Source organism: Indicator indicator, chromosome 8 (genome assembly GCF_027791375.1).
Source record: "Indicator indicator isolate 239-I01 chromosome 8, UM_Iind_1.1, whole genome shotgun sequence".
In the NCBI taxonomy this organism is placed as follows: domain Eukaryota; kingdom Metazoa; phylum Chordata; class Aves; order Piciformes; family Indicatoridae; genus Indicator; species Indicator indicator.
This window is the reverse complement of record NC_072017.1, coordinates 6,746,121-6,759,326: the sequence shown is the minus strand read 5'-3', so window position 1 is coordinate 6,759,326 and position 13,206 is coordinate 6,746,121. Positions and strand designations below refer to the sequence as shown.

The 13,206-nt window shown below is 41.2% G+C and overlaps 1 protein-coding gene across 1 annotated transcript in view; it reads right to left on the bottom strand.

Annotated features, from left to right (window-relative positions):
- Positions 1-10,867: 10,867 nt before the first annotated feature.
- SMIM14 (small integral membrane protein 14) overlaps positions 10,868-13,206 on the bottom strand; it is a 38,436-nt gene continuing 36,097 nt past the window's right edge. Inside the window, exons 4-5 of the mRNA XM_054383141.1 lie at positions 12,158-12,306; positions 10,868-11,164 (exon numbers count right to left, since the gene is read on the bottom strand). Coding sequence (XP_054239116.1) covers positions 11,132-11,164; positions 12,158-12,306 — 182 coding nt within the window. The 3' untranslated portion in view covers positions 10,868-11,131. The remainder of the gene's footprint in view (positions 11,165-12,157; positions 12,307-13,206) is intronic.

The window sequence follows — 13,206 nt, the reverse complement described above, 5'->3', positions numbered from 1 at the left end:
TTGGGGCGGGACCGTGCGCCGGCGGCCCCGTTGCCCGTGCGGTGTAGGGTTTTTTTCGCTTCGTTCTTCTTATCTTGGCGGGGTGGGGGCGATGTGTGTCATGGCGGCTGGACTGGTGCCTGGTCTCACTGCCTCTGTCTGGGAGACGGGGTCTAAGGCTCCGGGCTGCCCCCACATCCCGAGCGCCACGGGGAGGATCCCCAGACTGCCTGCCCCCTGGGACAATGGTGATGGGGCTGTGGCAGTGGGGGGCGAATGCTCTTCCAGGCCCCACCACAAACAACGACGGTGCCCTGGGCAGCTCTGGGCTGGGCTCCCAGGGGAGGTCGGGTAGCAGCTGTGGGGTAAGGGAGCTTAGCAGTGTGCCTGGCTGAACGGTGCCCTTCTTCTGTCTTCTATTTTTATAAGAAAAGTGAATTTCGGTGGTCAAATGCATGTCAATAATTTTGAATCCTTCAGCTGTGATTACTGTGAAACATAAAACTCGACCATTCATTTTGTCCACTGAGATGTAATGCTATCTCAACACAGGTAAATGAACAGGGGTAAAGTGGAGGCAGAACAATAAAATACAGCATTTAAAGTCCACAGTGCAAATATTGACAAGGAAATGTGATAAGCTTGCACTTTGTTGCCCTTGCATGTGGATGCCACCCAGGGTTGTGTTGCTTACGCAGTAAAGTTCTCAGACACTACTTCTGCCCTTTGTATAAAGGTAATATGTTAACAATATGTACTTATCTGACCAGGGCAGCAGAAAGGTGGTGATCAATGTGTTTTCTGTGGTGCATTCAAGTTCACTTACACTGCAAAACTGGGGGTTTTGCTGTGTCTCCAATACTGCATCATTTATGCTTTCAACAGATTACAGTTTATGCATTGAATGTTCATATATATATATATATATATCCTTGTTAACCATGTGAATAGAGTATTGCCTTGTTCTTGTATGGCATTTTGGTCCATAGAGGTTAAAGTATCTACAAAAGAAACTGGAATCATTGTTTCTGGTTTATATTTCACTGTTACTATTCTACTCTGGAGGATTTGATCTTTCCCTAGAAGACGCTGTGCCTGTTTCAGTGAGTACATACTGATCCTTTAGAAACAGTACTGTAGAATATGTGTGCTGCCAGTGAAAGAGCCTACTGAGCTTGGCAGTCTGAGGGCAGGATCCTGACGGAGTCAGCGTGCTGAGCCAAAGAACTGCCTGGCAAAGTTGCAGGCTTTACCATGTTTATCCTGAAGTAAAAACAAGTAATGCCTTGTCTTGGTGCTAATTTGCACAGATGTCTCAATTTTGAACACATCCTTTTTTCCAGGGAAGCCTAGGCAAAGCAAGTAGAAGCTTGGTGAGTTCTCACTACTGAGTCAGTTTCTCTTACTCACACCATCATCTTCAAAACTCCTGCCTGTCTCCTTAGTAGGGTCTCAGCATAGCCATAAATGCATACACTGGTACTACTGAGAATTTCACCTGGTCCTTCTGTATGTATTGCTGTCTTGGAAAGGCCAAACCCCCTTCAGATCCTTTGCATGGTCTCCCAAGGGAATTTCTTCCTAATGCCTAATCTCAATCTAGCTGCTTATAGTTTGAAGCTGTCCTGCCCACCCCATGCCTATGTCAAAAGCTCTGCTGTAACCTCCTTCAAATACAGGAAGGCTGCTCAAAGGTGTCCCCAGAGCTTTCTCTTCTACAGGATGAACAACCCAAACTCTCTCAGCCTATCTTGTATAGCAGAGGTGTTCCAGCCCTCTGATCATTTTTGTGGCTTCTTCTGGACCTGTTCTAACAGTTCCATGTCCTTCTAGTGCTGGGAGCTCCAGAGCCGGACACAGGACTCCAGGTGGGCTCTCATCAGAGTGGAGTAGAAGGGGAGAATCCCTTCCCTTGACCTGCTGCCCACACTGCTGGGGTTGCAGCCTAGCACACAGTTGATTTCTGGGCTGCAAGCACACAGCTCATGTTGAGCTTCTTGTTGCCCAGCATCCCCCAGGTCCTCAGGACTGCTCTCCATCCATTCTCTGCCCAGCCTGGATTTGTGTAATCCTTCCTTCAAATTGTCAAAATATTATGTATAAAAAGTGAAGTTGTTTTCTAAAGGTGAAGTAACTAAACAATTCAGAGATGTTCCACCTCTGGGAAGTTTTTAAAGAGATATTTTCTAGTGCAAAAAAATTAATACCAATCTTATGGATGTCAAAAGAGATGTTCACAGTAGCTCAGTTTGGCTTTATGAGTTTAAGATGTATATTTTGCAAGATTTTAAGTAAAACACCCTCTTAACTGATTGCTGAAAGGTGTCCTAGCAGGGCATCCATTCAGTTAAACAACAGCAGTGAAGGGTTGTCACTCCAAACTAAGCTTTGTGCATTAAGGTCTGGGTCAGAAGTCTCCCTCTAGGGTACATCTCAGTGGTTTTTTTTAGGTAAGTTCCTATGTCTGTTATTTTGGAATGAAAACTGAGACAGCTGCTGGTAGGACTGATGAGTCACTGTTCCATTCATCCAGGATTTTACATTTTAAAGAGTGTCATTTACATAATAATTCAACTGTAAGTAATTTATACTTCCAAGAGCTCACTCAGACATCCTGCTGGGAGATCTGTGATGGTTTGAAACTGTCTTTTTAATTTTTCTTTGCAAAGTTCAAGCAGAGAAAGCTAAAGAGTGTAAATAAGTCACTATTGGGTGTAAGAAAGCTAAATAATGATTGTTCTAAACACTTCCATTGGATAGATAGAAATGTTTAAGAACCACTACTCAAAACAAAGTGGGGCAGTCTGCAGTTGGGGCAACTTGCTGGGCTGTCTGGCTGCTGTTTCTTCTCTTCTGGCTGAAGATAACACACTGACCTTGGCGAGCTAAGTTAACAACCTTTCTGCTTTTACCTAACTAACTGCTTTCTGCCAGGGGGGCTGGGGGGGGAGGCCCCTGGGAGAGAGGCGCCTTGGGAAAGGTCCCCTTTGGGGGGAACCAAAGGGATCTTGGTTGTGCTTTTCTGTTGATTATTTGTAAATGTTGTGAATTTTGTATATTTGTACCTATTCATTGCATTTCATCATAGATTGTAGATTTTGCTTGTAAATACAGCTTTCATTCACTTCCAGACTGAGCTAGCCTGGTTATTGTTGGTATGGGGGGAATTTCAGCTCACACTGACACATGAGATCATACTTTCTGAACCTGATATTAAGCAGCCTGAACTCTAATTACTGTCCAAGAAAGGTGAGTATCATAATTTGTACACACCTGTTTGAGGAGAATAGGCATTTTTAGAGTATTTGTAACTTTTAGGCTACAGATATACAGAGGACAGTTTATAACTTAGGCAATAACCAAAACTTAGGGGATGGACTCCAAAAGGTATATAGAAGATACTCTGGTTTTGACAGTGCATTTCCTTAGGTACATAAAAGTATGTCATCTGCCTCTGTCCTGTCAGGCCTGAGCAGTTCAGTTGCCTGCTTCATATTTAGACTTGATCTGATCCTGAAAATCAGCTATCCCTTTGCCATATGCTCTCATATGATCTTTGTGTCTTCAGGCAAAGGCTAACACTAGCAGGACCAAGCAGCATGCAGTCCAAAGGTTTAAGGCTCCATCTTTCAAAAACTTTGGCCAAGGAAAGTATTAGTGTTTGTTAAGGACATTGTTCAATGGCCAGAACACCTACCGGTGTGAGATTGGATCTCTGTGTGAAAAATAGGAAAGTGGGCTCGAGGTCACATCTCTGCTTTTCCAGAAACCATCATGCAAACAGCAGAGGTGAAGGGGGCAGGCTTCACCTCTTGTGTAAAAGCTGTCCCACTATGCAAGGGAGAAATCATGATTTATGAAGGATTTGAAGGATGAGGGGAAGGTAGAATGCAAAGGGCAAGTGAGCACATGACTGTGTAATCTGCTGGCTGGCACCCTGCTGTTGGACATGGGAGGAGAAGGCAGCGGGGAACCCTGGTTATGAAAGAAGTATTGTATCATATCTAGGGAGATCTAGTTTAATGTCAAACTAATCCCTACCAGATTTAGCTGATCATTAACTAAAGGCACCTGTGCTCGTGTAATCAGTTTGAGGCACTGACATCTGACATGGATTCAACAACCACCATTGTCTGTCTAGCCTTTCTTTAACTCTTGACGTGGCATTACCAGGAGGCAAACCTACATGTAGTGAGGAAATCTGAGCTACTTGGCAACAGTCCCAGGCTGCGGCACAAAAATGCCCAGAAGACTTGCCCACAGATCAGTTGGATCAGCATTTGAATCCATGCTTTGTCTTTTACAGTGCTAATAGGAAGGAAGGAGAGTGCAGCAAAAGAGATTACACAGGGACGTGTGGGACTGGGTTTGTGTGTTGCTCTGGACAAGGCCCCAACAGCTGCATAAAACAAGCCATACAGCAGTTGTGGACATAGGCAGCCAAGTGCCAGAGCTGCTACATCTGCCTAGAGCCAGCATTACAAGTTGTCACAAGGAGGTACTTGCTACCTGGCACATCCATATTTACGCTCTCTTCTCACCTCCATCCCCGACTCAGCAGGACTCTGACTTTGCTGTTTGGTCTGATAGTTTACCCAAACAGCTAATGATTAATCCAACACAGGGTTTTTTTAGTGACAACCAGCACCCCAAAATGCAATTATTGGCAAAATTTGTCCCTAGATGTAGTGAGTTTCTGGTCAAGGGTCAATATGACTTTAGGGATCTTTTCCAACCGTAACAATTCTATGATTCTATGCCTGCTTGTATAGGGCCTAGAATATCTGGGCAATCATTTCAGTTGGATTCATGGACACTATTGCAGTATAAATAAAACCCAAAAGCCAGGCAGGATTAAAACGTTTAAAAATGAGAGAAAGGCTATCCTGAAAACTCTGATGAGAATGCCCTGTGAAACCCTGTTCCTTTGGTTCCCCCATGACAATGTTTTGTTTTCCAGTCTATGACCTTCCTCTAATAAGATTATTTAAATCTCTCAGTACACACAAAAATTATTTACACTTCCTCCCAGGCCTGACTACATTTGATGGCCTTATTTATTGTTTAGTAAATACCTCCCTTTTTAAAATTTGTTTTTCCTCTTTTGATTTTTTTCTGGAAACCACACACATTGCACCAGCCATCAAAGCTGCTCCCACAGAAGTGCTGTGGGCAGAAGCTGTTCTCTTGAATATGGAGCACACTCAATCTTCCACAGAAGAGCCATTCCAGGCCTAACAGCCAACTCAGGAAGCCTTAAATGCTAGAACTGCAATAGAAGTAAGATCAGCCAGATAAGGCACCGCCTTTCATCAAAGCCCCACTGGAGAGAAGTTGCCCTGGGGCATGATTTCTTGGGAGGGTTTTATTCACCTGAGTCATCCCTTTGGCTAACAGTTGTTGGTGTAAACTAAGGTGAACAGTTGATCCATTGTTACAGTATAGCTAAAGGCAAATTTGACTTCATCTCTTCCCCCTGCATACTGAAGCCAACCAGAAGCATACAGCCAGAGAGGGGGCACAGACAGGATGCACTTGTGATTAAAACTGCAAGCCAATATTTGTTGAAATAGGAAAATGATTATTTGGATTTTCTATTTCACCTCTATGAAACTAAGGATGGAAAGCAAGGCTGCATGAAAACCACTAAAGCTAAGAAACCATCTTTTGACTCCCCATCACCACAACAACAAAGCAGATTTTGATGTCTTACATGCAGTGATTGCTGTAGTGTCCAGTTCTGTGGGGGCTTCTGTAGATTATTTTCTTCCTAATCATATTCAGTTGATCATTTACCATTTCATCTGCTAATTCTGCTTTAAACTGAGCTCCTTCACCTTTTCCAAGATTTACTTTTTATAGTGAAGCAATGGCTATGTCCTTCAGGATGCTGTACAATGGTGGAGATGTGTGGAAACCATTTCTCAGTTCTATTATCTACGACAAAAGGAAATGGCCTCAAGTTGCACCAGGGGATGTTTAAGTTGGATATTACAAGAAATTTCCAGAATTATGAAATACTGGGACAGGCTCCCCAGGGAGGTGGTTGAATCCCCATCCCTGGAGGTGTTTAAAAGCCACAGAGATACAGTGCTGAGGGACATGGCTTAGCACCAGACTTGATAGAGTTAGAGAATGGTTGGACTCAGTGATCTTAAAGGTTTTTTCCAACCAACACGATTCTGTGATTATATGATCTTCTCCTATATTTTAAGGGTATTTTTTGCAAAGAAAAATTTAACAATTTTCAAGAATTTAAAAACATGTATAAATCTAAAAACTACATAGTCACAGAAAATATTCCCCTCTTTCCTAATTTATAATTTGGAGGGCACAGTACCAAAACCCATACACGCAAAAAACTTCATTTTCACAGCTTGCTCCTTGTGGTCTTTGATTAGAAATTACTGCTGTAGTTTCAGCTAATATATAATGTCCCACAACAAGTGAGTGAAACCTTTATAAAGCTGGATGTATGTGATGAATTAATACTTATTGTGGTGTATTGAAATACATTTGTTTCACACACCCTCCTTAACCAACACGCTTACTTACAGATGTTAGAACGGCCACGTGGAGGCCAGATTCTTCTAGTTATGATGTTGAACTACAAAGTGCCTGCCATGGGAATTGACATTAATTTCAATACAAAAATCAAGCAACATAGGTTCCATTCCATACATTTCAATGGATGAAAAAGAGACAGATCTTCAGCTGACCTTGGTGAGTTGAACTGCCTGGAAGACAGGAAGAGTTGTGCTGTTTCCCAAGCGAGGAGGTGGCTCACCATGGGACAGTCTCCCTCTTCCCCAACCCCCGAGTGCATGTGTCCGTGGTGAAATGCACTGTAGGCTGCTGGCTGGTACTGAACAAATAAGGGCAGAAGAAGGCAAGAATGCAAGTTGTCCAGTTTTGCAAGGAACCCACTTAATGTTCATGGAACATTTTTCTGCAATAATTGGATGTATTTCTCCCAAACACCCTAGATAGCATACAATTTCTTTCGGGCAGAGTAATCTTCTCTGTTCACCTGGTGGCCCTGAACAGCGAGTCCTTATGCAGGTCCATTTTTGGTAATTTCCTTTCTGCAACAATTTTTATAACAGGCATGTTAATCCTTGGCAAACATTTTAACAAGTGTAAGTTTAGCTTTAGTTTTAGAAGTTATTTATAACCTCCTGCTCAAGTAAAAGGGTAAATCTTCTGAAGCAGACATTAATGATCTCTGATGAAGATCATACTGTTTCTAAATTGACTCAGATGCCTAAAACATTTGTTATTAAATTATTATTATTACTAAAAATAAATTTAGATTTTGTTTCTGATTCTCTGGATAGCCGTATGTTATTCTAAACCCTAATGCTCTCCAGCTGTTTTCCTTTTTTCCTTGGATTAATGCAGGAATCCTTAATGTGGGGTCTGAGCTGCTGCTGAGGCAGAGCTCAGCATTTCATGCTCTGTTGCTGGAAGAAGAAGAAGAGTGCTGCACTCCATGGGAGCAGTGAGGAAGCAGCAGGTCTCTACTACTCCTGTGTGCTGTCTCATATCCACTGTAGCACCTAGCTTCCTCAGGGCAGCCCTGGGTCTACCACTGCCAAGAACTGGGACTACAAAATAGACTGCAAATCCCAAAGTAGTAGGATTTGATGTGAAATGAAGTAACATAATGAGCATATTTGGCCTCTGCCATTACTTTTCTTACAGCATTACTTCTAACTTCATAGGCCACAAAACTTTGAAAAGCAAAAAGCAGAGATGACCATATTGGTCATCAAAGTATCTTTAAACCTTGGAAACTGCTTATAATTTGTTGTGAATTGCTTGAGATGCCTACAAAAGGCAAGTGTCCACTCAGAAAGTTAGAATTTATGTTTTAAAGGTGACACAGATGACATACTATTTTTACCAATACTTAACATTATTTTAAATTAACTTAGAAACTGACAGCTTGGCGCAATCCTACCTCTTCTAGGAGGACTAAGAGACAAAGACAAAAAGTTACTAATGATTGCTATTTATTTTAAGTCAATAAAAAGTGCATAGTACAAGCCCTTTATCCCAATCCAAGTACTCAGTAAAAGTTTACCAGGAAACTGCAAATGGCACAGACGATTTGTGTGTGTGTGTGTGTGTGTTTGGCATAATTCAGACAGTTGAAACCACCCATTTACACTAGGTACATCACATCATCACTCCTTCTTTTTCAACCAGGAACATTACAAGGCTAAGTGATCTGCAGACAATACATGAATACATATGAATTCTCATTTCAGAGGATAGTAAGTGTGTTAAGCAGACTCTAAAAATACTATTGTTTTAACAAAGGTGTAAGCTAAGGTATAATTGTAAACTTCCCTCTGTATTTCCCAAGTTGCTACAACTTGCATGTCTTATTAACCAAGCTTAAAATCCTCCTTCCAGAATTAGTCATATCCTTAAGATTCACATACCACTAATCTCTTCCACACTTCTCAGCTGGAACCATGATATAATTATTTCATTGCAAACTATGTCACTAAAGGCCAGATTTCTGCCACTCTTACTAAAGCTGCTACTAGTACATTAGCTCAGAGTAGTCCCACAAACTTCAAGTGCAACTACTTGATGAGTAAGGCACTATTTAACATGAATAAGAGTGGCAAAATACAGTCCTACAATTAGTTGCTTTTGTTTTAATTTAAGAGTGGTGATCTGAAGTTCTTATCTTGGAGAGAGTATCTGGACTTCAAAAGGTATACATTTTGATGTGGGATAGTGGCCTGGCTCTACAGTAAAACATTTAACAATAAAATATTTCCAATGGTTGGTTTGTTTTTGTTTTTTCTTTTACATAGAAAATTTAAAATAGCAATTTACATGAGGAAAGCAGACATGTATAAAATCACTGGGACAATGACTCAGAGGAATTTGAAGCAAAGAAGGTTCATTTAAATGTAAAACATATTCATCTGAACAAAAAAGTTCACTTGCCAAGACTGCCAGAGCTGGGTGCACATGGTGAGTTTTAGAAATACACAAGACAGACATTTAAGGAAAGGAAGGCTGATCCTCACAAGTGAGGAGCATCTGCTGTAACCCTCACCAGCTTCCAAGAGCATGAGGAGCAGTGCTCTGTCTGAAATGAAGCCTCAGTGGGCTTCTTCATCAGTTGGAAGCCTGCTTTATGCATCCCATAGCGAAGAATTCTGGCCCAAAATCCTTGGAGAAAAGGTTAGTGTAGGAGATTATATATAATTTCTGTGTTGGTTCAACAAAATGAAGCTGTATTACTCGTTCTGTTCAAAACAGTATCCCAAACTGAAATGTACATGGAAGGCAAAAAAAAGCAAAGACTGTCCCAGTGACACCTTTACACAGTGTTTGTGGCCTGTACACCATTCATGTAATAGGACAAATGCTCTCAGCTTCTCTGCTGCAGTTCCACTGCTTTAACAGTGCTGCACTGATGTCACTGAGAGCATTTGGCCCATTTTTCTTCATTAAAAAAAAAAATGGTTTTACACATGCTCCTACCCTTGGGAGCACACTGTTCCATAGAAATTCAAAGGGCAACTACATCAAATTACAGAAGCCTTTCTCTTCAGGTCTACGCTGTGCCTTTACAAGGAGGCTTAGCTGGCCCACCATTTACCCTGAGGAGGAAAACCCTGCATCTGTCAGCCATGGGATCTGATGTGAGATTTTTGTTAGAGCCCATTAATACAAACCTTTATGCATCTTAGCAGTTAGTCCCTTCAGTTCCAGAACTGAAGTCCTCATGAAATAAAGGTTTGCAGAATAAGGCTTTGAATTCCCATATGCCTGTTCTACTGAACTTTATGGAAAGAAGCTTCATGTTGGTAACATAAAAATGTTCTTTACATTACTCTCATCAATTTTTCAAATTGATCAAGAAAAATATACAGTGTTGCTTCTCTGTACATCTTTAAAATGTTCTTAAATTAATGTACATAAAAAACGTCATTCCCATTTGCTACAATGGGAGGTGTGTGCACAGGTACCGTGCACAGCCACACATACACACACAAACACACCACACACACGCAGATATTAGAGGGAAAAGACATGCCATATGGAGTCACCTGCAGGTTTGTTGTTCTGCAATTACAACCAGTAGGTAAGGATGAAATGTCAAGAATTGCTGATAAGATACAGGTGAAAAAACCTGAATATCCAGTATATGTCATACACCAAAAAGTTGGCAAGCTTGGTAACCTCTTGGCATGATTTCATCCTGTCTAATATTCATTACATCATGGCTAAAAACTTGTTAATTTTAATTATTAGAAGACTGCCAGGACAGAAAATTGTACCAAGTTCTGCTCATTAAATTTCTCTTTTCATCAAGTCTATAAGTATACAAATCTGGTTTTGGAACACCTTTTTTTTTTGGACAACCTATTGAATAAGATGTATCTTATAGATATATGCCAACATTAAAGTAATGGGTTTTTTTGTTTTTTGGTGGTATACTCTTTTGTGTAAAGTTCCCAACACGTGTCAAAGCTTTGACAGTGGCAATTCACTTCTGTGCATGCACACACGCCCTGTGTAACTCGAGTGGATGATCCATGCTTTTGCCAACAACCCTCAAAACCATGTTAGTGATCCAAAGACCTGATTAAGAGCTGCTCTGGACCCCGGGCAGGCATAAAATAATTTCAATTTTTCACCACATAACTAAGTTAATAGTTGAAACCTTAATATAACTCTCAAAAGCAATACTGGAGAAAAAAAAATGGATTATTCTGAAGAAAGGTCAGTAACCTTCCATTATTATAGATGCACAGGGATTTTCTTTTTCCTTCAAAGCACATCAGAAATCACTGCAAAGAAATTATGATCATTGTAACAGAAAGATACCGAGTGGAATGTCCACAGTAACAGTAACAACCAAAAAAAAAACCCTGCAATGCCTTATCATTATTCAGATTACAATCTACTAGGAATTGTAAGAGCATACAAAGCAAAAATTAACTTAAAAATTGGAGTTGCTAAAAGCAGTTCATGGAGGTAACTGCTGAATGATAATTCTGGTCTATATAATTGAGAAAAGAAATCAGTGTTGAATGGGGTTTAGGAGTAATCTGGTCACTTCGTTCATTTGGTCATGAAAAGTTTTATCTGCTGAACCTTTCCAATGCTGAACACTCTAGTCCACTGGTGGAGCTGGTGGTTCATGTCCCTAGGGGGAAGAAAGGAGGAAAAGAAAAGAAAAAAAAAAAAGTACAGGATTAGAAACAGTGCTTCACATGAAAGAATTTAGCAGTAATAAAAACTCAGAACTGAGTTTCATTGTCTTAGAGCGGTTCCAGAGGAGGGCCACAAGGATGATCAGAGGGCTGGAGCACCTCTGCTATAAAGACAAGCTGAGAGTTGGGGCTGTTCAGCCAGCTCCAGGGAGATCTTCTAGCAGCCTTCCAGTGTTTGGAAGGGGCTACAGGAGAGATGGAGAGGGACTTGTTACAAATGCATGCAGCGACAGGACATGGGGTAATGGCTTCAAAAGAAGTTTGATTTGTATTAGACATTAGGAACAAATTCTTCCCCATGAGGGTGGTGAGGCACTGGAACAGGTTGCCCAGAGAAGCTGTGGAGGCTCCAAGTGTGGAAGGGCTGAAAGGCAGGGCCTTGAGCAAGCTGGTCTAGTAGGAGGTGTCCCTGTCCGTGGCAGCGGGGTTGGAACTAGATGATCTTTGAAGTCCCTTCCAACATAAACCATTCTATGATTAAAGGTCTTTCAATATCTCTCTTTAATATTCAGAGAAAATGAGCATCAAAGAACAAGACCATTTCCTGTAGCTGCAGGGATTTTTCCATGGTCCCACATCTAGGACAAAGATCACTTTCCCACTTTCATGCTGTAATTTTGTTTCCTGACTTCTCTCAAAGCTGTGATTTTACCCGTGTGCATAGAAGGCAGGAGAGAGTTCCAGCCAGGGCCAGTCAGTGTCCAGAGAACATTATTATCCACACTTAGTCACCCACGCTGGCTCCCTCCCATGGCAGACCTTACACTTGGCCCTCACAGTTATACTTTCATGTTGGTTTAACTCATTTTCATTGTTAATGGAGCTCCAAGAAAATGCATGAAAAAAAGTAAGGACCAAGTGTCTATTATTCCACAATACACTTAAGCTATTGTAGAGTGCCTCTACGGAGCACTTGATGCACTTACATGATGTTGGCTGGTTGGCTTGCCGGCTGTGCTGGATCCCCTCAGATTTCTAGGTCTCAGTAAGAACAAGACAAGTGCAATCACCACCCAGGCCATCATGATCATGGCAAAGCTGATGCCATTGTCACCGGAGGAATTTGGTCCTGGCACTAGAGACAAGAAAAACTGAAGTTAGAACACAGTGACAGCAGAGCTCTTTCCCCAGAATGAGAACCAAAAAATGCAGCATAAGTCTCAGAAGAAGGAAAATCTGAAATATTTTTCAGTTGAGTTTTCTGATTAGTCCTTCCATTCGTCTTTGAGACAAGCAATTCTTGGTCAGGGTTGCACTCTTTTTTCATCATATTTCTTATCCCTTTGAAAGTGAATCTATTTAATAAGATTTCACTGGAATTCTCATGATTTTTTCTTGGTTCACTTGTAACTGCTAAATGAACTGCAGATGATAAACACACGCTTTGTGCTTAGGAAATCAAACCTGATGCAAACTATCTGTATATTGTGGGATCCTCCCCCAACTGTATGTTGGTGTTTGGTTTTTGCTTCAAATAAATAAAGGAATAAGATTAAAGGGATGAAAGATGAGCCTCTGTTGTCAGGCCCCACATAGAGAACATGCTAATTCTTGCAACAGGAGAGCAAATTAATGGTTCTGATTTTGTTCCCTACTGCAAGTTATTTACTGAGAGTTTGTTCCAAACCAGGGTCAGTGTCAATATGCCAGATCTCCATGACTGATCAGCTGGGTCATGTGGTGTTTTCTAAGAGCATCAAGGAAAATGAGTCTGTCAGGAGGGGAAAAAAATGCTGAAGAGATACATGAAAAAGTGAAGCCCAGTAATACAAGATAAAAATTTTACACCTAATTTCCATACAGAATAGCTGAGACATCAAAGCTTGGAAATAAAACTGAGAAAATCCCTTCAGAATAGAGATGACTGGTTCATGGTTTTGGATCAAGAAACTCTTGCAAATACCTGCACATTTGAAAACAACAACTTTGCTCCTCTGAAACATAATTTCAAATAATCAAACTGTAACTAATGTTG